This window comes from Balaenoptera acutorostrata, chromosome 20, assembly GCF_949987535.1.
Source record: "Balaenoptera acutorostrata chromosome 20, mBalAcu1.1, whole genome shotgun sequence".
Lineage (NCBI taxonomy): Eukaryota > Metazoa > Chordata > Mammalia > Artiodactyla > Balaenopteridae > Balaenoptera > Balaenoptera acutorostrata.
Window position 1 is genome coordinate 50486072 of NC_080083.1, and position 26798 is coordinate 50512869.

The 26798-nt window shown below is 38.8% G+C and overlaps 1 protein-coding gene across 1 annotated transcript; it reads left to right on the top strand.

The window, feature by feature from the left end:
• The first annotated feature begins 81 nt into the window (after positions 1–81).
• Positions 82–26798, top strand: PSMD12 (proteasome 26S subunit, non-ATPase 12). Its single transcript, XM_057536418.1, has 11 exons — positions 82–270; positions 8539–8598; positions 8687–8815; positions 12630–12737; positions 14130–14234; positions 18781–18930; positions 19018–19152; positions 20154–20266; positions 21290–21464; positions 23292–23369; positions 24349–26798. The coding sequence occupies exons 1-11, from the start codon at positions 163–165 to the stop codon at positions 24556–24558; spliced, it is 1371 nt and encodes a 456-aa protein (XP_057392401.1). The 5' UTR covers positions 82–162; the 3' UTR covers positions 24559–26798.

A 26798-nucleotide genomic window follows, 5' to 3' on the forward strand; every position in this document is an offset into this window, starting at 1 on the left:
TGTCCGCGGCGCTGCCTGTCTGGCGGCCAGCGCAGGGGGCCTCGTGGGGTCCTTCGCGCGGGCTGCCGACGCACTGCCTGAGCGAGTGCGCCGGCGGCTTCCGGTGTGGGTGACGAGTGGTGCCGAAGCAGGGGGACATCAAGGGACGCTCAGGCAGGGACCATGGCGGAAGGCGGCTCGGAGCGGGCAGATGGGCGCATCGTCAAGATGGAGGTGGACTACAGCGCCACGGTGGATCAGCGACTGCCGGAGTGCGAGAAGCTGGCCAAGGTGAGGGGAGGCCGGCTGGCTGTTGGCGGGCGCCAGGGGCTGAGTCACGGCGCCGAGCTTGCTTAGGCCTCAGGGGGCCTGCGGGCTGGAGCGCGCATCCCCCTGTTGCCTGCCCGGCCCGAGCTAGGCCTGCAGAAGTAGGAGATCCCAGGTCTTCCTGACCAGGGAGACCCCGCAGCCAGAGTACGCTAGTGCATACAGCTTCCCAGAACCTCCCTAGGACGGATGGTCAGTTCATTCCCTTAGGAGTTGGGGCTCCATTAGTACTTTTTACCTTTTCTTGGATACTGTTTCACGTTTACTTTAGTAGTTTCTCAGGGGTTAAGGCCGCTTCAGCATTCACGCTAGATCATAGAGTTTAGTTCTGTTGCTCTTGTCGAATCAGTTTCTCTGGTTAAGTTGCGTACGCATCGTGGCGATGTGCTTGGCCTTTGGCCAGGGGAAGGGACAGGGACGAAGGTGATTAACACAGGACCCCTGTCCCTAAGGAGTCCGTGTACACAACAAATTACGCAAGTTACGCGTGGTAGTGAGTGCCATACAAGTATGAAAGTCTTACTGGAACACAGAAGGAAGCCGTTCGTTCTTACTGGTCGGTTAAGGGAGGGTTTTACAGAGAAGCTGACGTTTGTATCAGTCCTGGAAGAATAAGATTGGGATGAGGAGGAGTCATCCCTGGAGCGGGAACTGCACAAGTAAAGACAAACAGGCACAGAAGTACAAAGTAACATAATTAATGGAGGTCGTTAAGGGTTGTGCTCAGGCCTCTTTAAATTCCTTGATCAATCCAGCCACAAACATGTATTGCTATTCATCTGGGGTACATTCACTAATAGGGTTGTTTTTGTCTCTTAAGGAGCTTACTACCTAAGTACATTAAAACATAATAAATTCAGGGGCAGGAGGAGTGTCAAGTAATACTTCACAGTTAATTCTCAGAAGGAACCCTTTTAATGCTTACCTTTTTTCCAAAAAAGAATTTAGTGGGGCTTTACAAAAGACAAGGTTAGGGAAAGATGGTGAAGTTGATACACTTGTATTTCTTAGGTTCAGTACCCTAAGTGGAGGGTAGCCATCAATTCATCTCTGAGCTTTTTAGCTGCTACTATAAAGAAACATCACCAGTTACATAAAAGAAACATCACCAGTTACATAGAGGTTGGAAAACTCAAACACCTCCAGCGCGGGGCAGATAAACAATCACTGACATGTATTGAGTGCTTTCTGCGGTGCCAGGCACTCATGTATTAACTTATTTGATCCTCACCTTAGCCCTGTGAGGTAGGTATTATTATCATTCTTATTTTACGATAGGAAAACAGTCTAAGAGAAGTTGCGTCACATGCTCCAAAATCATGCAGCTAGTAAAGTGGTGGAGCCAGGATGCAAACCGAGGCATACTGATTCTAGAGCTTCTGCTCTCACCGAGTGTCCTGCCTAGTGAGCAAAGTGTAATGAAACCTGAACTTCTGAGCACCTGCTCAAGGAAAGAGAGTAGGAACTCTGCACCTCAGGTTAATCTTTGCCAATTGCAAATGAAGGCCACGCTTTATGAACTCCTCTAATTTGAGGGAGAGACCAGGAATATGGATTTTTCTTTTTTTTTTTAAGGGAGCGCTATTTATTTATTTATTTATTTATTTAGACTGTGTTGGGTCTTCGTTTCTGTGCGAGGGCTTTCTGTAGTTGCGGCGAGTGGGGGCCACTCTTCATCGCGGTGCGCGGGCCTCTCACTGTCGCGGCCTCTCTTGTTGTGGAGCACAAGCTCCAGATGCACAGGCTCAGTAGTTGTGACTCACGGGCCTAATTGCTCCGTGGCATGTGGGATCTTCCCAGACCAGGGCTCGAACCCGTGTCCCCTGCATTGGCAGGCAGACTCTCAACCACTGTGCCACCAGGGAAGCCCCAGGAATATGGATTTTTATATGAATTGCCTTTATATTTAGAAACTGGACACTAATCTGTTCTAAAGCACTGTTTGAGCCAACACCATGTAGATCAAACAAAACATGTACAGGTCAAAGTCAGCCCCAAACCACCTCTTTGGAATTAATAGATTGATAGTTTCCATAAGGAAGAAACTAATTGCTTTAAAGGAGTACAGTTGTTCCAAGAACTGAGACTAGGGTGAAAAAAAAATCTTCCCCTTACCAATTTCTTCTGATAGCCTGCTGTGTGCAAGACCCAGTCAGTGCTAGACTTTATGGGGGTATAAAGATAAGTGCACAGAGCTCTTGCTTTCAAATAGCTTATAGGCCAGGAAGAAAAACATATTTCGCTGCTACAGTTGTTCTAGCAGTCAATGTATGGCATTTATTTAGAACATCGCTGTTATGTTCAAGACCGTTGAGAAGATTTGCAAACTCAAATGCCAAATGATTTTTTAGGTGTCAAGTGGGTGATGGAAATGTTTCAAGCAGGGAATGTTGGGGCCTGTTAAACTATGTAAAATTAAAGCCATTTGGTTTTTCTTTTAAGCCACTGTGCCTGTCGAACAAAACAAGGTGTAGCTATGGATTGTCCTTGTGGGAAGGCGGGGCAGGGGAAGAGGGCTGGGGCATGGGAAGGTAGAAGGTTTTTTTAATACAGACCCACAGTTTTCAACTTCTGGATTAGATAGTTGTCTTAGGGTTTTTTAGGGTATGTTTCCCTGTTTTGCTTTCTATCCCTCATTTTATATTATTTTCTAGCCATTCTGCCTATCATAAAAAAATACTTAAAGCATTGCATTTCTACATTGGAATGCATGGAACACTTTAGCATACATTCTTTTGTTTTTTATTTTGAGCCCGTCAATAAAACTGAAGGAAATTTTGTTATCTTCACTTTGCTTGTGGGAAAACTAAGGTTCAGGCAGCTTCAGTAGTTATCCAGGGTCTATAGAAGAATCAGATCAAGCTGAGGTCTCCTAGCAATAGGTATAGTGTTCTTTTTTGCTACATCCCATGGCTTCTTTAAGAGACTATCACTTCTGTGCTTACTTTCCTTAAGACATTTTTTATTTTTAATGTGAAAGACATTCGAAGATAAAAATTATGTGTATAGAGAATTAATAAGAATGTAGCAGGTGAGAATACCACATATAGCAGAAGCCTTCAAAAGTCAGACCGAAGTCTAAACCCAGGTGGTATACTTGCCAAATCTAGGCCATTTGAATCTCCTACAATTGTGACCTAGTACAATTCTATCTATCTATGTATCTATCTATTTCTTTATTTATTTATGCATGCATGCATGCTGCTCCGGGTCTTAGTTGCAGCATGCGGGATCTTTTCATTGCAGCATGCGGACTTCTTAGTTGTGGCATGCAAGCGGGATCTAGTTCCCCTACCAGGGATCAAACCTGGGCCTCCCGCATTGGGAGCGCAGAGCCCTACCCACTGGACCACCAGGGAAGTCCCTGACCTAGTACAATTCTGTTTCTGTGTCCTGACACTCACCTAGCAAATAACAACAGTGACTAATAATGTTAGCTATTATGATGATGGTAAAGTACATACTATGTTCCAGGCATAACTTCATAGGTATTGCCTTAATCCTAACGCCAACTCTGTGAAGTAGGAACTATAGATATTATTATGCTCATATCACTGAAGAGAAAATTGAGGGTCAGAGAGGGTAAGTGTCTTTCTTAAACTAACACAGTGGTAGATCTGGAATTTAGACTCAAGCAGTCTGGCTGCAGAGCCTGTTTTTAACCATTGCATTCTACTGCCTCTGTGATTGGTATTTGAGGACCCTGTATCAGATTGGTGAGATAATAAAAGTGATACTAGTTCTAGATAATAGTTGTTATTTCACCCTTGCATTAAGGAGTTAAAAATTAATCTAATGAGGGCCTTTTCTGAACTGTAAAGATGTAGTATTTAACAGTTCTAATGCACAGAAGGTTCCCCTCCAACCCCTACCCCCACCGCCTGCTTTTGGATTACTGTGTATATTTGGCACATGGTTATTTAGGGACTACTTGCATTCTTAAATTGAATGTATCCTTCGTTTCTCCCTTCTCTCTTTTTTTTTTTTAAATTTATTTTATTTATTTATCTTTGGCTGCGTTGGGTCTTCATTGCTGCACGCGGGCTCTCTCTAGTTGTGGGGAGCGGGGGCTACTCTTTGTTGCGGTGTGCGGGCTTCTCATCGTGGTGGCTTCTCTTGTTGCAGAGCATGGGCTCTAGGCGCGCGGGCTTCAGTAGTTGTGGTGCACGGGCTTAATTGCTCCGCGGCATGTGGGCTTTTCCTGGACCAGGGCTCTAACCCGTGTTCCCTGCATTGGCAGGAGGATTCTTAACCACTGCACCACCAGGGAAGTCCCTCTCCCTCCTCTTAATGTCTTTTCATTTCAGTTGGTCACCTGCAACCTCTTCTCATGGTTAACACTAAAAATAAAGAGGAGGTGAAATGTAAAACAGTTTACTGATTGTTAGTAGCTTGGACAAAAGACCCCTTCAAGAAATAGGTCATTTAAAAGTATTGGATTGGCATTACATTTCAACTATTTGTGGTTAACTTTTTATGGACCTTTTCTTACTTGTTGAGGTTGTTTAAGAAATCATTAAAAGATTGGATCATTTAGGAGTTAAAGGACACAAACATACAGAATATACAGATACCCAACATGTATTGATGTTGAATAAACTCCTTAGTCATTTACCTCATTGACAAGGATTATCTTAATGAGAAAAAGGAGTCACAAAAGTCACACGTTCTAACAAGTTGGTTTTGATAGCTCTGACCACCTTGTTCCTCTGAGTTGAAAGGCAGCATTGAGGAGGTAGAATTTCAAGGAAGATATGTGAATAGATAGGAAAGGAACGAGGAAGGTGTTTAGCCATAAGGTTGAACATGGAAGATTGGGTGGAAAAGTGGGATGATTAGAGAATTGGGAGTTGTATTTAATGAAATTGATGGTAACGTTTCTCAGATAGCACTGAATTGTCAGCCATATAATTTGTCACATCCTACTTACTGTAACAGTAAGAATCAGGAATTGTAAGCCAAGATCAAGTGAATAGGTCAGGTCAGTGTCAATCCATTGAACACATACTGTGTACAGGTTGGTATAAGGGAAACAATCAAACAATGTCCAGCCCTAAAGAACTTATAGACCACTTAGGAGGCAAGACATGCACATTAATAACTGTGGTACAAGGTATAAAGGGATGCTCCAGAATATCTACAAAAACACCCTTATATGCTTGGGCAGGTGCAGAGCACTGAGCTACAGTGGTGAACAGTATAGACATGACCCCTGCTCTTACAGAGTACATTCTAGTGAGATTAGAAAGACAGTGCACATTAAAATGGGAAAGAGTTTGGGGTTGTCGACTGAAAAAAATGCACAACCTAAATAAAAGTGGAGAATTATGTCTTATTTGGGGCATTACTGAGAACTATAGCCCAGGAAGGCAGCCACTCAGATAGCTCTGAGGGACTGTTCCAAAGAGGTGATGGAGGAGCCAGAATACATAGGAGTTTTGGCTGAAAAAAAACAAACATGTAGTTGAACATCAAAAGATTACTGCTAATCACAAAAACAGACATCTCAAGTTAATGATTTTAGTGTTTTTCTCTGTAGGGGAAGATGCAGGAGCCTGGGCTTATTGAAATCATTTCTTTGATATGCATCTTGACTATCTAGGGCCGGTATCCTGTTTTATGGCCGCAACATCCTTTGTTTACTGAAACGGCAGGTGACATTCTTTGTCCACAGGGTCATTGCAAAGCAGAAAGTCAGTGGGCTGGAGTGTTAAAGGAGGTGCTGAGTGACTACTGACTTTAGAGAGCATTATCCAAGAATGCCTGTCTGAGAAGGTGACGGTGACGTTTATAATGTTTTGTTGATACTGGTAGACCCCAGCTCTAGAGTGGTGTGTGATTCCTTCATTGTAGGGTGCAGTTCTTTAAAATCCATATTTCTGAATTAAAATACCATACAGTAAATTACATGCTGTTGATCACAATCATGTGACTAATAGTAATTACAGGGGGCTTCCCTGGTGGCGCAGTGGTTGAGAGTCTGCCTGCTAATGCAGGGGACACGGGTTCGAGCCCTGGTCTGGGAGGATCCCACGTGCCGCGGAGCGGCTGGGCCCGTGAGCCACAATTGCTGGGCCTGCGCGTCTGGAGCCTGTGCCCCGCAACGGGAGGGGCCGCGATGGAGAGAGGCCCGCGCACCGTGATGAAGAGCGGTCCCCGCACCGCGATGAGGAGTGGCCCCCGCTTGCCGCAACTGGAGAAAGCCCTCGCACGAACCGAGGACCCAACACAGCCAAAAATAAATAAATAAATAAATAAATAAATAAATAATAGTAATTACAAAAGTGACAAGAGGGGACCATCAGTAAACAGTATTTTGCATTTTAGCTATTTTTGCACTATATTTTGTTGCCAAGTAGTAACCATTTCCCTATGGAAATTACAGTTGACCTTTGAACAACACAGGTTTCGATTCTTTGATTTTTATGATTTATTAACCTTTAACTTTGGAGAATTTATAGATTTGTTCTTTGTTCTTCTGCTCTGATGGACATTTAGCCAACATTTATTGTACACGTAAACCTATACAGCTTTCAGAACTGGTGCTGCCCTTTGCGTGGGAAACATTGTTAAAATGTTAGTAATTGTATGTTTTAGATTTAATTAAAATAAATTCAAACAATGCCCATACAGTACATTTTCTGTGCTGCCTAGAAAATTCATAATTTAAAAGTTATCTTGGAAAATATGGGAACAGTATTTTGAAAAGTCTAAACATTATTTGTGCCCTTAATTCAAAAGCTGTTTAGTTTCTCTCATCAGTAAAAGAGTAGTACTCATGTACCATCTATGAATGTCATTAAAATAAAAATAAATTTCCTTTACGGTTAGAAAAGCAATTTATAAATGAAACCCTCCTCATCACTTCCAGTTCATTCAGTGTTAGTAATATCAATATCTTAAATTAATGCAGTCTTTGTGCTGTGGGTTGGTTTTGTTTTTATCAAAATGTGTGGTTCCTAATATGATGGCTTATTTTAGTCCTGGTGTATTATCATCTAGATTTATATTATTTGAATTTTGTTATTCCCATTTCTTAATGTATGCCCCAGGGGGAATGTTTTGTTTTTACATATGAGATAGAGATTATTGTCAATTGATGACTTGGTATAGCATGCGTGGGTAATCTCAGGTAGGCTTTGTTTTCTTTAAGCACAATTATAATTTATTTCTAAAGTCATTGAAAAATTAAACCAGGGTTTCCTATCTTTTTACCACCAAATATCCTTTTTATTTCTCCTCAGAACTTCATGTTTTAAAATACTTTTGGTGAATTTATAAAGAAATCATCATTTTCCCATTTTTATTCTTCAAAGACATGGGTGACAGCCAGTTAAGAGTCTCTTCAGAACAAGATAAACAGGTGTTACCACACTGAGGTGATGAATTAGAATCCAAAACAAAGACTTGATGTTTTTCTTGAGTGTTAAATCATTGTTGTTCTAGAGTCAGTTTCTCCTGGACATTTTGAAATGTTAAAAATAGCTTGTGGTATTTGTTTTTCTCTTTCTGACTTACTTCACTCTGTATGACAGACTCTAGGTCCATCCACCTCACTACAGATAACTCAATTTCATTTCTTTTTATGGCTGAGTAATATTCCATTGTATACATGTGCCACATCTTCTTTATCCATTCATCTGTTGATGGACACTTAGGTTGGTTCCATGTCCTGGCTATTGTAAATAGAGCTGCACTGAACATTGTGGGTACATGTCTCTTTTTGAATTATGGTTTTCTCAGGGTATATGCCCAGCAGTGGGTTAGGGCATTGACATATATACACTACTGAGTGTAAAATAGCTAATGGGAAGCAGCAGCATAGCACAGGGAGATCAGCTCAGTGCTTTGCGATGACCTAGAGGGGTGGGATAGGGAGGGTGGGAGGGAGGCTCAAGAGGGAGGGGATATGGGGATATATGTATGCATATGGCTGATTCACTTTGTTGTACAACAGAAACTAACACAGCCTTGTGAAGCAATTATACTCCAATAAAGATCTATTAAAAAAAAAAAAGTAGCTTGTGGGCCCCAAGTTGGGAACCACTGACTTCTGGAATCCTCTGGAGAAGCAGGCAGTATCATGAAAAGGAGAAAAAGACAACAGTAGTCTCTTTCCTCTAAAATAGGCTATTGATTTTGTCTTTCTGTGTCAGAAACATCTCATGTTAGACTAAGTTATTTGGTTTTGTGTTGTTGGTGTTTTCATTGTTCATTTACCTTTTGTTTTAGGAAGGAAGACTTCAAGAAGTCATTGAAACCCTTCTCTCTTTGGAAAAACAGACCCGAACTGTGAGTAGATTATATTGAAAACCTCAATTGCCATTAATTTCATTTGACACTGTTTCCATTAACTTTCAATATATTTTCATTCTTACAGGCTTCTGATATGGTGTCTACATCCCGTATCTTAGTTGCAGTAGTGAAGATGTGCTATGAGGCTAAAGAATGGGATTTACTTAATGAAAATATTATCCTTTTGTCAAAAAGACGGAGTCAGTTAAAACAAGTGAGTTCATGATTGATCAAAAACAAATACATTCAAATTTAAATAAGGACTTTCAGAAAAAAACCTTTCTATGAATCTGTTTTAAATCTGTTAAATCAACATCACAACATTTAGAGAGTTTTTAAAAATTCTATCCATATTCTCATGACAACTGCTTTTATTTTTGTCTTCTAGTCTTTATATATTTGCATATTTTTACAAAATTGTTCTGAGAGTGTTGATGCAACTTTCTTCTATTTTCATGTCGCTCCTTCGTATTTATTATTTTAAATGGTTGTGTTATAATCTGTCAAGTCGATAATCCGTAATTTAAGCATGCCTTTATTAAACACTTAATATTTAACTTTTTTTTTTTTGGCTGCGTTGGGTCTTAGTTGCTGCATGCGGGCTTTCTATAGTTGTGGTGAGCGGGGGCTACTCTCTCTTATTTATTGATTGATTGATTGCTGTGTTGGGTCTTCGTTGCTGCACGCGGGCTTTCTAGTGCGGTGACTTCTCTTGTTGTGGAGCACGGGCTCTAGGTGCACGGGCTTCAGTAGTTGTGGCACGTGGGCTCAGTAGTTGTGGCTCGCGGGGCTTAGTTGCTCCGCGGCATGTGGGATCTTCCCGGACCAGGGCTCGAACCCGTGTCCCCTGCATTGACAGGCAGATTCTGAATCACTGAGCCACCAGGGAAGCCCCTATTTAACTTATTTTTGAGGCCATTTTCAGACATCATTTTGTTTAAAATTTCAGACTACTCATTTTGTTTAAGATTATATATGTGCTCTTTTGGTGTTTTTGTGAAGCTGGATTTTCTTTACTGCTTTCCTGTTCTGCTTGAGATATATTTAAATGATCCTCTATAGAAGTAGACTCCACTTTTTACATTTATATTTTATCTTTAAAATGCTGTTCCGAGTAGCTTATGGGTTTTTATTTTTTGCTTTCAAATGGTAAAGGTAATGACATTGTAAAACAAGGTAGTAGTGGAACCAAAAAATAGAAGTACACGGTTCTTGTCCAAAGCCCTTATTTTATTAATTAGTCTGCTGCGAGAGTGAGCTTGATATTAGAGTGGGTTAAATTATTTTTTGTAAAAAGCAAAGTTACTGTGATTGGTTTTTTTCCTTTTTCTTAGATAAGTTTACATGCATATAAAATTCACTGTTAAGAATTAACATAGATTTAATTGAGGCTCTCTAGTACATGTGAATGTGAATGTGAAATTCATTTAAATATGCTTTTTGCTGCTCATTTCTGTGGTTTGAGAGACTAACATGGATAAGCCATCATCTTCCTCTGATTTTCTAAGAGACTTGCTTTCTATGGGACAATTTTGAAAGGGCTACTTAATAGAAATCTTGGGGCAACCTGGGTTAAAATAAACAAAAATATGTGTTTTATATAGTATTAATATAAAGTTCAAAGCACATATCCTAAAATACAGATTTAATTTCATAGAGTCATAAAATTTTAGAACTAGTAGAGAGACTGTTTACTCTGTTACTTTTCTGATAGAGAAACTGAATTTTATATGTAAGGCTCTTGGAATGTGAAGAAATGTGTAAGTAACCTATAGCTTAGTACAGAACATAAATCGCAAGTAATCATAGCAACCTTTAACATGTCCCAAGATTGATTTTTAAAATTTAAAAAAATTACTTGCATACATGGCAACATATAGTAAGTGACATTAGAATAGTAAAAATGCTAAGATGTATGAAAAGAGGAAGAGAAAGGTTTTAATTAGGTTTATTAGGGAAGGCTTCTTGGGGAAAGAGGAGTTGGAGTCAGTGTTACAGCCGGCTAGTGACATCCCCAGAACTGGAACCAGAGCTGCTCTTTGTGCCTTAACATGTTATGTCTTCACAGCTGGAAAGTACTTAGGGACTCCAAATACCTCTTTCCTTTTCTCATAATTACTTTTTACCTCAAACTTTTCATTTTTGCTTTATCAGTGTTGGAAAGTAGTAATCTTCTTAAAATAACCTTTTCTAGATTGCTTAAGATTAAGGTTTTCTAACTCACTGTCACTTCAGCACAGAGGGTCAGCATCACGCCAACTGTGACTTCCCTAATGACTTCCCTACAGTGTTCTCGGGGAGCAGCAGGATGTTCACTTATCATTAGGATGTTGATTTGTTTCCTTTTCTTTTCCCCATCTGGTTTCTGTTGATGTATTTTTTGCACAGCTTTTAGAATGATCAAGTTGTATGCCCTTCTAGAAATCATTATTATAATTAGTTTTAGAGGGATCATCTGTTTTGTGAGAGACTGGGTGTTCCAGAGCTTTGCACTTACTGAAGGAGTTATATTTTACAATAAAACCTTCGCCGTCTGGAACTCCTGGGAGTCTCTAAACAGCTAATTTTCAGATATTAAGTCTGATCTGAGCTATGTGAACATTAAATGTCTTTCAAGGAAATCTGTGTAAGATATACCATGGGATTTATTTTTAAAGCTTTACTGAGATATAATTGACAGCAAGATATTTTGTTTACTTTTCTGCTATCTTAAAATATGCTTAATGTAATTTAACATTTTCCTGATGACAGAGTCCTAATTATTATTATCAATGATTATGATATGCTGTTAGGGGTTGGCAAACTATGGGCCAAGGACCAAATCCTACCTGCCACCTTTTTAAATAAAATTTTGGGGGGACAGAGCCACACCCATTTGTCACGTGTGGTATATCTGTGGAGTTACAAAGGCAGAGCTGGATAGTTGCCACAGGACTTCCCTGGTGGCGCAGTGGTTAAGAATCCACTTGCCAATGCAGGGGACACGGGTTCGAGCCCTGGTCCAGGAAGATCCCACATGCCACGGAGCAACTAAGCCCATGCGCCACAACTACTGAGCCTGCGCTCTAGAGCCCATGAGCCACAACTAGGGAAACCCGCGCACCTAGAGCCCATGCTCTGCAGCAAGAGAAGCCACCGCGATGAGAAGCCCGCACACCACAACAAAGAGTAGCCCCCGCTCGCCGCAACTAGAGAAAGCCTGCGCGCAGCAACGAAGACCCAGCTCAGACAAAAATATATAAATAAAATAATTTTATTTATAAAATAAAAAATAAAAAGGAATAGTTGCCACAGAGGATCCTATGGCTCACAAAGTCTAAAATACTGTGTAAATATTTATTATAAACATATACAGAAAAGGTCAGCTGACCCCGACCTAGATCATAGACTGTTAGAGCTGGAAGAAATGTAGTACAGTCTGCTTGTACTACCTGTCAGGGAGCTGTGGGCAAGAGACGATGTGCTTTTCAGTGTCGCGTTTTATTGAGGTGACGTGGCTGGCTGTGGCCCCTCCTCCGCGCCCAGATGGTGGAACTGTCTTACCTTCTGCTTCTGCCACTGGCTCTTCTTCATGGCTTCACTGCTGTCACAGCCACTGTTAAACACTGCTTTTCTCTCCCCCCATCTTCCCCTGCCCGTAATCTGTTGCCACTTCTTCCATACTTTTCTTCTTGACTGTAAAAAAGCTAGCCAGCCAGCCTTCTAACAGACATTGCCAGACATGCCTCTTCCACCTTTCCTGTTGTGTAATCAGCTCACCCACCAGTTGTAGTGGAGAGGGGTAAGGTCTTTGCACCTGAGGTTTTCCTAACCTTTACTGCTTTGTCACGGAGTATTCAGTACTTCTTAGCTAAGGGTTGCAGGGGTGGGGCTAGGGGGGTTGAGTTTTTTTTTTTTTTTAATCGGCAATTCAGTATCTAGAGTTGCTTGGGAAGACCAGATTTGACCACAGCACTTCCATCAATAAAATACTTCCTTTTCCTGTACGAGGAATGAATTTAACTTATGAATGGTTTTTATTATTTTAGGCTGTTGCAAAAATGGTTCAGCAGTGCTGTACTTACGTTGAGGAAATCACAGACCTTCCAATCAAACTTCGATTAATTGATACTCTACGAATGGTTACAGAAGGAAAGGTGAGTTTTCTATTAGCAGAACTCACAGTAAGTACTGTCTTACCTGTATTCAGAGATACTTATGTGTTTAAACAATTTATGTAAGTACATATGTATGTGTTTTTAAGATGGAATACACAGAATGTCATGTGTAATGTAATGTTTGGGATAGCTAAGGTTTCTTAGAGTGTTTACAGTGTGAGGTTAGCTTTCAGACTTTCACTGTCTTGCCAGAATCTATCTGTATTTCTTTCGATGCCTGTGCCCCATCCCCCACCCCCAATCTAGTGTTTCTCTAAAAAGGGCAAGTATGAAATGGTGGCTGTGGTAGATGCGTTTCTTTCTAGGTAGATTTTTGTGGTTTGAAGACAAAAACTTAGTTTATATATAACTTACTGCCTCTTTTGATAGTTTAGTTCATTAAACATTTACTGAGCACCTACCTGTGTTGTGCGAGGTCCAAAATGGGCAGGACGCTATTTTTAACCTCAAAAGAGATCAATCATGGAAATAGTTACTGTGCTGGTCATGACAGTAGCAATGTGCCTGCTGTTCCCTGCAGCACAGAGGTAGGGGTTGACTGGCTGAGGACCCCAGGAAAGCCTCAGAGAGTTTATGGTGGCTCAGCTGGCTTTTTAAGAATGAGTAGAAATTCTACTGGGCCAGAGCACAGGGAGAAGGGCATTTAAGACATAGGGGAAATTATATGCAGAGTTATCAGAGTGAGAAACACTTAGTACATTTAGGAAAGTGTAAGCAGTTTGTTATCGTTGGAGATTAAGGATTTGGGACTGGAGTGGGGAAAAGGGGTTGCTGCAGAGCAAAGGCTAAATGGGTCAGCAAACCCAAGCATGAAAATTAGTTCCCTAGACTTTGTTAGGCTGTAGTTATATTTTTAATGTTTAATTTGTTGGAAATTATAAATCTACTAACATTACAAATGGCTGCAAAAAATGCTAGTAACTTTAACTTAGCAAGATCAGATGTTTTTAGAGAAAGTAGTAGCCTTGCATTTAAAGAGAAATCAGAATGAGAGTATTGGTTGAATTATAGATAATAGACTGCATACGCTCTTTGCAAAGTGTTATTTTTCAAATAATCAGTTCTTTTAAAGGCACTTTCTGTGCCATTTATTTAGTTTTTGGTCCTGTTAGTTGTTAAGCACAGTGATTTCATACTTAGGTTCTCAAAGGAAAGCTGCAAAATATGGATAACATTTTATAGAGATATTTTCTTTAAAATTATGTGATTGTGAAATGTAAAATGTCACACACTGCTGTTTGTACGTGGAGGATAAAGTGCATGACAGCTGCAAGAGAAATACCTTGTCTGAATAATAGTTCAGTTCTACCTTTTCAACTTTATCACGTTTCTGTAGGAATTTAGATAATATAAACCTCTCGTATTTTGTAGATTTACGTTGAAATTGAGCGTGCTCGGCTGACTAAAACATTAGCAACTATAAAAGAGCAGAATGGTGACGTCAAAGAGGCAGCCTCCATTTTACAAGAGTTACAGGTAAGGTGCTGCGTTTTAGAGTATGTAAAATTTTACATTCAGTCAGCAGTATTTTGGGGATTCCCTGGCGGTCCAGTGGTTAGGTCTTGGCTCTTTCACTGCCGAAGGCTCAGGTTCAGTCCCTGGTTGGGGAACTAAGATCCCACAAGCCGTGTGGCGCAGCAAAAAAAAAAAAAAACAGTCAGCAATATTTTCTTGTAATTGCTTCTTTTGGCACCTTATCACTTTCTTCTGAACCACCAAGATTAAGAGTGAGTACTATGGAGTGTGAGGTTATTTAAGTAGCTGGAAGTTGTGTAATTATGGTCCCAACCAAATTTAACTGCTAAAAAAGTTTTGAAGAAAAGTAGGATCAACAAATTAGTCTTAACTTAGTGCCCTTATTTGAACATTTTAATTCTCTTTAGAATTTAAATAAAACCAGTAATTCACGTTCATTTACTTATGCCTTAGGAATTTACTGTTCATCATTGGCTTCATTCTTAATGAATATTTGATTGGTGGTCAACTTCTAGGCTATATTGGTTTAACAAAGAAAAACTCCTTCATAGTTTGCTGTGTTTCAGGACAGTTTTTAAGAGAGGCCTTAAAATGAGATAGCAGAGTGCTAAGAAATCTGAGAAAAGCCATTTCTCCTATCAGAAAAATGTACATAAACTGTGCTCAAATTTTTTTAAAAAATAAATTTATTTATTTATTTATTTTTGGCTGCGTTGGGTCTTCATTGCTGCACGGGCTTTCTCTAGTTGTGGTGAGCGGGGGCTACTCTTCGTTGTGGTGTGCTGGTTTCTCATTGCGGTGGCTTCTTTTGTTGCAGAGCACGGGCTCTAGGCGTGCAGGCTTCAGTAATTGTGGCTCACAGGCTCTAGAGCGCAGGCTCAGTAGTTGTGGCTTGTGGGCTTAGTTGCTCTGCGTCATGTGGGATCTTCCCGGACCAGGGCTCGAACCTGTGTCCCCTGCATTAGCAGGCGGATTCGTTCTTTTTTCTTTTTTTTTTTTAATACATTTATTTATTTTTTAATTTTTGGCTGTGTTGGGTCTTCGTTTCTGTGCGAGGGCTTTCTCTAATTGCGGCAAGCGGGGGCCACTCTTCATCGCGGTGTGCGGGCCTCTCACTATTGCGGCCTCTCGTTGTGGAGCACAGGCTCCAGACGCGCAGGCTCAGTAGTTGTGGCTCACGGGCCTAGTTGCTCCGCGGCATGTGGGATCTTCCCAGACCAGGGCTCGAACCCGTGTCCCCTGCATTGGCAGGCGATTCTCAACCACTGCGCCACTAGGGAAGCCCTATGCTCAAATTTTTGCTTATAATTTTAGTCCATCAAAGGCTCCCCGTTAAGTTAAATCGATTATTTTAACTTTTCAGTCATGTACCTTATCCATTTTAGATAAAGGAAAGGAAAAAAATAATACTGGAAGGAACTTGTATGGCAGGCATTGTGTTTGTTGTCATTTTTTTTTTTTTTTTTTTTTTTAATTTTATAGCTACTTGATTTATTTATTTATTTATTTTTGGCTGTGTTGGGTCCTCGGTTCGTGCGAGGGCTTTCTCCGGCTACGGCAAGTGGGGGCCACTCTTCATCGCGGTGCGGGGACCGCTCTTCATCGCGGTGCGCGGGCCTCTCACTACCGCGGCCCCTCCCGCCGCGGGGCACAGGCTCCAGACGCGCAGGCTCAGCAGTTGTGGCTCACGGGCCCAGCCGCTCCGCGGCATGTGGGATCTTCCCAGACCAGGGCTCGAACCCGTGTCCCCTGCATTAGCAGGCAGACTCTCAACCACTGCGCCACCAGGGAAGCCCTGTTGTCATTTTTTAAAACGTGTTCTCTATATACTTGATCTCATTTAATGTTCACATGCAACACTATTTTTATCCCCACTTTTCAGCCAAGGAAATTGTGACTCAAAGGAATTAAGTAACTTGTTGGATTACCACTAGTTCTGTTTGACTTCAGGCTCCCCACCCCGCCAAACACACACCTTTTTTTTTTTCTTTTCAATTATAAAAGACTTTTTTTTTAGAGTATTTTTAGGTTCACAGCAAATTGAGTGGGAAATACAGAGATACCCCATATACCCACTGCTGCCACAACACACACAACCTCCCCTACTATCAGCATCCCGAACCAGCGTGGTGCATTAGGTACAGTCAGTGAGCCTGCATTGACACATTGTTATCACCCAAAGTACAGAGTTTTACATTAGGGTTCACTTGCGGTGTTGTACACTCTACGGATTTTGACAGACATACAATGACGTGTCTCCAGCATTGTAGTGTCATAAAGAGTAGTTTCCCTGCTTGTGAAAACCCTTTGTGCTCTGCCTATTTATCCCTTCCTCTCCCTAACCCTTGGCAATCACTGATGTTTTTATTCGCTCCATAGTTTTGCCTCCCAACTCTATTTGCCAACCAGGAGGACTATATGCCTCATGATTCAACATCCCCTGTGAAGTATTCTTGCCAAAAAAATTAATCTCAGTTATATAACGCCTCTAGGTTTAACTACCAGTTTTTAAGGTATACCAGGGACAGAGGAGGCTGTTAAAGGATACCACAGGGACGCAGTCTGCAAACTTCAGACTCTAGAAAACTGTAGGGTGATTGGCTTGATTTCTGCAATGAATAAATGGCAAGGAAAAAAGAGACGTAAGAAACATATCTACAAATTGCAAAGTATGAGCCTGATTTGGATTCTGAGTTGATTAAAAAAATAAATGAGACTATCGAGGAGTGACTAGATATTTAGTGATATAAAGAACTTCTAGGTGTGATTTTTTTTTCAGTTTATCTTTTAGAGATACATATTGAAATATTTATTTATAATATCTTGTCTGAGATTTGCTTCAAAGTAATTGACACATGGAGAGTGAGTGAACATGTCAAAATGAAACACTGATGGTTCACTGTGTGTGTTTCTATTTTCCTTAAGAAATTACAAAGGAGAATTAGTGTACGTAGAGTGCTTAGCACAGTGCCTGGCACACAATATGTTGAATAACTATTAAAAAAAATTACGAAGGACAAGACAGTGAAATAAAAACATTTTCAGACCAAATTGTAGTAATAATAGCCTTACTTCATTCTACTTTGTAAAAGTGTCATTCTAGATGTTATATATCATTTATAATATATGTATGCCAAATATTATATTAGAAACTTTTTCATAGTATTTGATATAATTGATTCTCTATTATATTTGTGGGTATCTACTGTAACTCTACATTCTGCATCCATAAAGGGTCATATCAGCCTTGTCATCTGAATTTTAAAAAGACCTGTGCCTCTTTTTTGTATAATGGTTTCAACTATTATATAGTTAGCTTGCAACTGATATCTTTTTTCATTTTTAGAATTGTCATTTCCTTATTAGCCATTAGGAAAATGCAAATTAAAACCATGATGAGATACTACTACATGCCTCTTAGAATACCTAAAATTTTTTTTTAAATACTGACAATACCAACAGCTGGCAGGGATGCAAAGCAGCTGGAACTCTCATAGATTGCTGAGCGGTATGCAAAATGGTGCAGCCACTCTGGAAAACAGGTTGACAGTTTCTTATAAAGGTAAACATACGCTTACTGTATAACCCAGCAATCCCATCCCTGGGTACCCAAGAGAAAGGAAAATTTATGTTCACACAAAACTTGTCCGCTAATGTTCAGAGTAGCTTTATTTGTGCTAGGCAAAAGATTGAATCAACCCAGTTGTTCTTCAGCAGGTGAATGGATAAATTGGGGTTCATCCATGCATGGAATACTACTTAGCCATAAAAAGGAATGAACTGTTTGATTTATACAACAACTTGATTGAATCTTATTATTCAAAGCATTATGCTGAGTAAACACAGTCTCAAAAGGTTGCATATTATATTCGACATTCTTGAAAAGACAGTTCTGGGGGAATTCCCTGGTGGTCCAGTGGTTAAGAATCCATCTTCCAGTGGAGGGGATGCGGGTTCGATCCCTGGTCGGGGAACTAAGATCCCACATGCTGTGGGGCAACTAAGCCTGCATGCTGCAACTACAGAGCCCACACGCTCTGGAGCCTGTGCGTCTCAACTAGAGAGAAGCCCGCGTGCTGCAACAGAAGGTCCAGCGTGCTGCAACTAAGACCCGATGCAGCCAAAAATGAATGAATGAATAAATAAATAAATAATAAAGAAAACACAGTTCTGTGGTATTGGAGGACAGATCATTGGTTTTCAGGGGTTATGAGTGTGACTGTAAAGGGGGCATGTGAGGGAGATATGCGGGTGATGGAACTGTTCTGTGTCTTGATTGTGATGGTGGTTGCAGAAATCTGTGCATGTGTTAAAATTCATAGAACTTTACACCAAAAGAAAAAAATCCATTTTACTGTATAATAATTTTTTTAAATTGTAATTTCCTGGAGGAAACTAGCTTTTTATATCACCATCAACACTCTCTCAATATGCATGAAGGTTTATATTATTTATCAAGTGTGAATTTTTAATGTCTATTTAATTTTGTTGCAATTTAAAAACATTACTAAAAATTATAATCTTATTTGGGGGCTTACTCTGCTAGGTGGAAACGTATGGGTCAATGGAAAAGAAAGAGCGAGTGGAGTTTATTTTGGAGCAAATGCGGCTCTGCCTAGCTGTGAAGGATTACATTCGTACACAAATCATCAGCAAGAAAATTAACACCAAATTTTTTCAGGAAGAAAATACAGAGGTAAGCCTATCTCTTACTATAAGTTTACTTTGAAAATGTTGGGAGGAAACCCTGGAAACCCGAATTTGTTTTGTCAATTTTTTTCAGAAATTAAAGTTGAAATACTATAACTTAATGATTCAGCTGGATCAACATGAAGGATCTTATTTGTCTATTTGTAAGCACTACAGAGCAATCTATGATACTCCCTGTATACAGGCAGAAAGTGAAAAGTGGCAACAGGTAAGAATATAGTCTTAAACTTGACATTGATACTTATTAGGAAGAATTTGCATTTTTTGAAATAATTTTAACTTCAGTAATTACATGCAGTTGTGTGGTACTGCTTTCTGTTCAGTCTGTTGATAGTTCACTTTATCCTTACTGATTCAGATGAATTATTTATGGCCTTTGAAGAAATGTAGGCTTACTATTTAAGACATGTACAGCAGGTTACCTTCTAACAAAGGTCACAGATAAAGACCTAGCATTACTTTGGAAAATTATTTTGCAAAGTTTGTGAATAGATTATATGTGGATTCCACATTTTTGCTGCTAACTTGTTATAAGAACCTTTTTTTATACATTTATTTTAAAAAAATGTTTGGGGGAGGGATAAATTAGGAGTATGGGATTAACAGATACATACCACTATGTATTATATAAAATAAACAGCAAGGATTTACCCTATAGCACAGGGAACTATATTCAATATCTTGTAATAACCTGTAATGGAAAGGAATCTGAAAAAGAATATATATACATATATATATATATATATATATATAAAACTGAGTCACTTTGCTGTACACCTGAAGCTAACACTAAGTAAATCAACTATACTTCAATTTAAAAAAAAAGCCAACCCAGGTAGTAATTCAAATTAGCAAAGATTCGGGAATTCCCTGGTGGTCCAGTGGTTAGGACTTTGTGCTTTCACTGCCGAGGGTGCAGGTTCGACCCCTGGTCGGGGAACTAAGATTTCCACAAGCCGTGCAGCGCAGCCAGAAAGGAAAAAATATTAGCAAAAATTCACTGCATTTGTTTTATAATAGTTTTACGAAAAGTAAACATTAAAGAAAAGCACTATGAAGAGCAATCTGATAAGGTTTTTCCCTAAGACTTTTGAATACAGTATTAAAAATGAGTATATACAATTATTCCATGAATTTTCACTTTCTGCCAAAGTTTCCATTTTGTTTCTAGTCTTGTATGTAAACTGTTGCATTGTACAACCTTTTTAGGCCCTGAAAAGTGTTGTCCTTTATGTTATCTTGGCTCCTTTTGACAATGAACAGTCAGATTTGGTTCACCGAATAAGTGGTGACAAGAAGTTAGAAGAAATTCCTAAATACAAGTAAGTACTTTTATAATTAGTATAGTATGTCTCAGTAGAAGCACCGTTTTGAAAGAAAATTGGTTAACCTAAGTGTATACTTCTTAATTGGTTGCTGATAGATTGTATTAGAGAATAAAACTAGAGAAAATAAAGTGTTTTTTTAGGACTACATTTGAAATTAATGCAGTGAGATTATAACACACTCCATTCTAAGCCACTTATCAAGTAGAAGTCTTATTTCAAGCTCACTTTTGTTTAATTAATCATTTGATAAATTTTATCATTTGTAAATGTTTGGGGCTTTGTGATTTTCAGAAGTAGATGCTTCTGAAAATCCATTATATAAAACGTGGGCTTCCCTGGTTGCACAGTGGTTAAGAATCCATCTGCCAGTGCAGGGGACACGGGTTCGAGCCCTGGTCCGGGAAGATCCCACGTGACGCAGAGCAACTAAGCCCACGCGCCACAACTACTGAGCCTGCGCTCTAGAGCCCGCGAGCCACAACTCCTGAGCCCGCGTGTCACAACTACTGAAGCCCACGCGCCTAAAGCCTGTGCTCCACAACAAGAGAAGCCACCGCAGTGAGAAGCCCGCGCACCGCAACAAAGAGTAGCCCCCGCTTGCCACAAGTAGAGAAAGCCCGCGCGCAGCAACAAAGACCCAATGCAGCCAAAAATAAATAAATAAATAAAAAGCAAGTAAATAAAACAGACATAGGCTTTATCATAAGCACATTGTGCTTTTTTTTTTAAGCTGTTTTTCTTTTATCTGTTTCATTAGTAAGTTTACAGTCAGTTAGTCCAGAGATTGGCAAATACGATAGAGGAGAGAGCAGAATGGTAAGTAGGGGAATGTGCTTTTCACAATTACTGTGGAAAAAATGATAGTAAAGTTGGTAAAATAAGTAATAACTTGTATCTTGTTCTACAGACAAAACTTTGTAAAAATCCTCTTTGTTGATATTTTAAAATTTGCTATTATATTAGATGCAACTTAATTTTTACAGATTTGGAATATATTAAGTTTTATTTAATTTACAGGGATCTTTTAAAGCTTTTTACCACAATGGAGTTGATGCGTTGGTCCACACTTGTTGAAGACTATGGAATGGAATTAAGAAAAGGTTCTCTGGAGAGTCCTGCAACTGATGTTTTTGGTTATACAGAGGAAGGTGAAAAAAGGTGGAAAGACTTGAAAAACAGAGTTGTTGAACATGTAAGGATCTGGCATGATGGAGATGACAATTTAGAAGTAAACTTTGGCAAATTTGAGCATAAACTTTTATTCCTCAAATGTTTCTTTTGGATGTTATGTCTTTAATTCTTCACTTTAGGATTTTTTTTTCTGTGCCTAATGTAGTAGTGTTGTAAATTTGTTGTTCAGATGTTTATTGTCTTATTTCCCAAAGCACATCAGAATTTATCTTACCCCTCTTGTCTTTTTTTCCCCCACCTCTTTTTAGCTTTTCAGAAAAGATAACTGTGTTAGCATGCTGCATTTTGAGAGGACCTCTCACGAATCCAAAGTTTTATAGCATATAAATCAGAAGGAATTTCTTAAGAATGTGAGGGATGGATGGGGGTAGAGGGAGTGTTTTCTTTCTGGTACTCGCTGGGTAGTTTTGGAAATGGGTAACATGTCTTAAACCTGACCTTTGATCTTCTTGGTGTCACTACAAATTGAATTATGTCAACATTCATTCATTAACAAACATTTATTGTGAGCCTTCTATATGCCACACACTGTACAAAGTGCTGGGACACGTGGGAGAATAAGACATGGTCCCTACCTTCAAAATGCTTAAAAATAAATCACAGTGGAAGATACATTTATAAATTATGTATTATGGTACAAGTATACATGTACTAGAGGGGAGCATAAGGAGAGAGTTGATTGGTTCCACCAGGAAGAATGGTCAGGCCGGATACATAGGAATCGATGTGGGAGGTAAGATTTGTGAGAAGAGTATGTCGTCAGCAGGCAGACAAGGGAGGGCAGTCCCCGTAGGCAGATGGGATGGTCTGTGCCGGGGCATGGAGGCTGGGGCATGGAGACTGGGGAACTTGGGGACCTCCAAGGAAACGGCTCAGTGAGAAAGGAAGTTGGAGATACGGAAAAGGTCTGGGTCGTAACAAAGCTGAGAGGATAATGACCAGGCTTGTGTTTTATAAAGAGTCCTCTGGGAGGAAGTGTGAGGAGTGGATTTGGAGAGAGAGAAGACTGGAGATGAGACTAGCTAAGTGGCTTTATGGGCTTGAATTAAGGCAGTAGCCAAGGTATTGAGGAAGAGTGGGCCGAATGGAATTAACTATTTTAAAGAAGAAAAGTAGTAGAATTTGGTCATTGGTTAAATTTAAAGGATGAAGGAAAAGCGGGAAGTCTTGAGTGATTCTCATGCTTTCTGAGAGGTTGGTGTTGCCATCAGCCCTGATTAGAGATGGGAGGAGGTGCAGCTTCTTCAAAGATGATCTCATTTTTCTCCCCACCATCCCCCTTTTTCCTTGTGAGTGCTGCTGCTTTGTTAGTAACATTAACATTAAGAATAACAAAGGGGCGTCTCTCTAACTTTAGCACCACTTCCAGTGAAAATTAAGAGTTTAATTTTGAGTTATCTTTACATAGTTATAATGATGATAAGGTAGCGTTTTGAGATGATTTTGATCTTTTTAAAATTTTAGCCTTTTAAACATTTGTGTCGTAATTAGAAAAACTTAACTTTAGATTCTTGCATTTAGCAAAAATATTTTAGTACGGTTACAACTTTTAACAACTAATTTAGTTAAGCCTATATTTTGACTATACATATTTTAGAAGAGTTGTAGAGTGTACTCAGAATAACTAAAAATAACCACAGAAGCCAAAATATCTAAATATTTAGTTTCGTTATTGACATTTAGAACCAGCTTCATCCCAGTGGTGGACTATAGCAAAATAAAAGCTCTGAGTATTGACATTTTCACTAAACCTATTTGGATATGAAAACAAGTGGGCTTTTGGCCTTACTGACGGCTGTGTCCTCCGTACCTTCTATTCTCTCCTCAGAACATTAGAATAATGGCCAAGTATTACACGAGGATAACAATGAAGAGGATGGCACAACTTCTGGATCTATCTGTTGATGTAAGTAGTAAATGTTGTTTGTAACCATTCATTTTGAAAATCAATTGACTTGTAAAAATTGAGCAAGAAAATCAATTTTGTTTTATTACTTAAGTTTAGGTGATAGAAAGTTTCCCCAAGCTATCTTGAATACCAAAGAGTAGCCTAAATATCAAGTTTATAGCTACATTAATATTATTTATACTAGTTCAAATCTTCACTTAAATATGGTAGTTTTACAGTGATTAATTTGAAGGTAAAGTATATATTTCTATAATAAATATGTCTAGGTTCCCAAAAGTGAACTGTAGAAATAAAACATATGAGGGAGACTTCATTGCAGTTCACCTGAAAAGGACCCAGGACATGTTAGAGGACTATCATCTTCAGGTCTGGGTTTCATGTTGGTAAACTGTACAATAACAAAGAGATAGGCGTTAAGCAAAGTGTATAGTTATGGTCTGAAAAGCCATTTCTGTCACTAGAAGGAGTCTGACAGTTTAGCTGAAAAGGGAGAATCGTGGAATGTTGGGGTTAGAGGGCTTGATCGTCGGTTAGTTCATTAGCTCTTCTCGTTTCTGGCCGAGGGTGCCGGGGTCCTTAGAAGTAAAGTGCCTTCTCTTTGGCTACAGAGTTGGCAAGTGGCAGAGCATATATTCTAACCCAGCATTTCTGGAAACAAACTAACTGTATAATACTGCCTTTTAGGGGGAAACGTAGAAGGTAGACCAAGTTGCTGTTGGCAACAGGCTCTTGGGCAGTACCCACAGCATTAAGTTTGCAGGGAGGTTCAAACTGAACGCTGACTTTGAATGTACTCATTCTAATCATTCCCTAGACGCTTAGTAAAATAAGTACATCATTGCAGGAAATCAGTTTCTAACTATTATTGAAATTTAGCATATTCTTCAGTGAAGAGTTTAGAAAATGCTTTCCTTAAATTTTGTTTATTGATAATTAAAATCATCTTGTCTCAATCCAATTTGTCTCTCTCTTGCAGGAGTCAGAGGCTTTTCTCTCGAATCTAGTAGTTAACAAGACCATCTTTGCTAAAGTAGACAGGTTGGCAGGAATTATCAACTTCCAGAGACCCAAGGATCCAAATAATTTATTAAATGACTGGTCTCAGAAACTGAACTCATTGATGTCTCTAGTTAACAAAACCACACACCTCATAGCCAAAGAGGAGATGATACATAATCTACAATAAGCGTCTCCATGCCCTTAATGCTTTTAGAAAAGAGTTAAAATTGGAAGTCATTAAAAAAGAAAGACTTTTATGGTGTATATGTTGGGTTTTTTGTTTTTTTTTCTATTCTCAGCTCTTTTGTCTAAAGTTTAAAAGCTAGTGAATATGTTTGAGGCCCCTTTTGATCTTCAGTTCCTCGATTTCATTGTTAACTTTGCATTTGCAGTTGGTGCAAAAATATATAATACATTTCTATTGTGAGTACTCAAAAAATTGTCATAACTTACCTAAATACATTATTCTATCATTTGAAACCTTTTTAGCTACTATTTGTTTTCATTCAGCTAACAACCATAACTATAATAATAAAAGCAGTATATGCACGTTTACCTTCCATGGTTACCTGTGTTTCTAAACATTTTGTGGGATAGTGATTTAAGTGTTTTTTAAATAAAATTAATTTTGTTGTAAAGCTATTGATTATTTAGTAGAATTTAAAAAGCAACATAGAACCTATAAGAACATTTGGGATAAAGTTGTGATTTGTGAAGAATTTGTATTTTAGTATTGTGGCAGAAAGTCTCTAGATTGAGTGTGTACAGAGCTATCTGGTAGGCTATAGACTTTTTTTTTTTTTTTTTTTGAGTCAAGCTAGTTTCAATCACAGTAGCTTATTTTTACCCCCTTTCCCTGACTTGACCAGTTGTTGAACTAATTGTGTTGACAGAGGTTAATACACAAGGTCATTTTTATAACTCCTTTGTGGCTTTAGCTTCCATGTGTAATTACATCATTAATGCTCCAAATTCATTCTCTCCTATAGGAACTTTTGTTCCATTATATGCATGCTAGATAACAACCTAAAATGCATTAAAAATCACCAAAAAGACTTCAGGCCACCCTCTTGGCAAATGGTATAGTGTTGACACTTTTTTTTTAACAGAACTAAACAAAAGTAGTTTTACTGTTAAAAGAAACATCTGAGATCACTTACTATGAGCAAATTTTAGAAGTTTTAAAATTTGATTTCAGAGAAAATGGAAAAAGGAAACAACGTTAGGTTATTTAAAATATGTTTAAATGAAGAAAGTATAAGGTCTTTTTTTAAAAATACAAATAGAGAGGGAAAGGCATTCTGGAAACAACAGTTTTCACAATTCATTTTCCATTTAATGATCACTAAATCATCCTATTTCGTGATCCCAGGGCTGGGGACAGTTGTAGAACCTCTATTGTGAATAATAACATAGTATTAATCTAATTTTATTCTTTGGAAATTTAATGTATTGGTCACATTAATAACAATATCTGCTATCACTTATCTTTAAAAACTAACGAAAAATATGACAAGGTAAGAAACATCAGAAGTTTACATTAGCAGTAAGAATATAGTTTTTAATTTTCTTTTGAATGAAAAGGATGGAAAATAAAATCATTTTGCATTGTTAATTTGTAAATTGAGTTGGAACTAATTTGAATCTAGCTTCTCATTAACTTCATCTTTCTAGGGACTCATTCCCCTCGTACTTGCCAAACCTAGACTGTTTGGCCAAATATGTTGCTGTAAAGATCTCAAATGCTCCTCTTCTTTGTATTTTATTTTTAACATGCTCACCCTCAAACTAAGCTTTTTGTGTGTTCTGATTTGGTGCCATTTGTAACTGTGTCCCAGTGACCAAATCCCACTTGACTTGATTAAATGCTCATCCATTGTTTTTTCTGTCCAAGCAAACTTAAAGAGTTATTACCAATTTCTTGTGTTACAAAGAAGAATCCATTAGCTTAAGGCAGTAAAATATTTGAGATGTTCTGAACCTAAAATCCTGGCTCACATTTCTGACCTAAAGCTGGCATGCATGAAAAGGTTAGAACCACTTTGTTTTAATATGGAGAAGAGAATACTTGACTCATTGTTTTCATTAGGTTACTAACCAGCAGGAGAGGTGATGAGCCACTGTTTTTTTTGTTTGTTTGTTTTTAATGAAACACCTTTTACCCTTTCATTTCTATATAATTTATGTTTTTATTTTAGAGTTCAATCATTATTTCTGTAATTATCAGTTTCCATATGCTTTTTGTTGAATCATTGAAAAACATCTCTAAAATTCATACTGTTCCATTCTATCTCTTGTAAGTGTTAAATGTATGATAAAAGAACATATTTTAAATTGTTTCCAGCTTCTGGATATAGCTGCAATAAAAGCACTAATTTGTGGATATTTAAGAAAACCTGGAGAATAAACTCATACTTTAAAAGATCA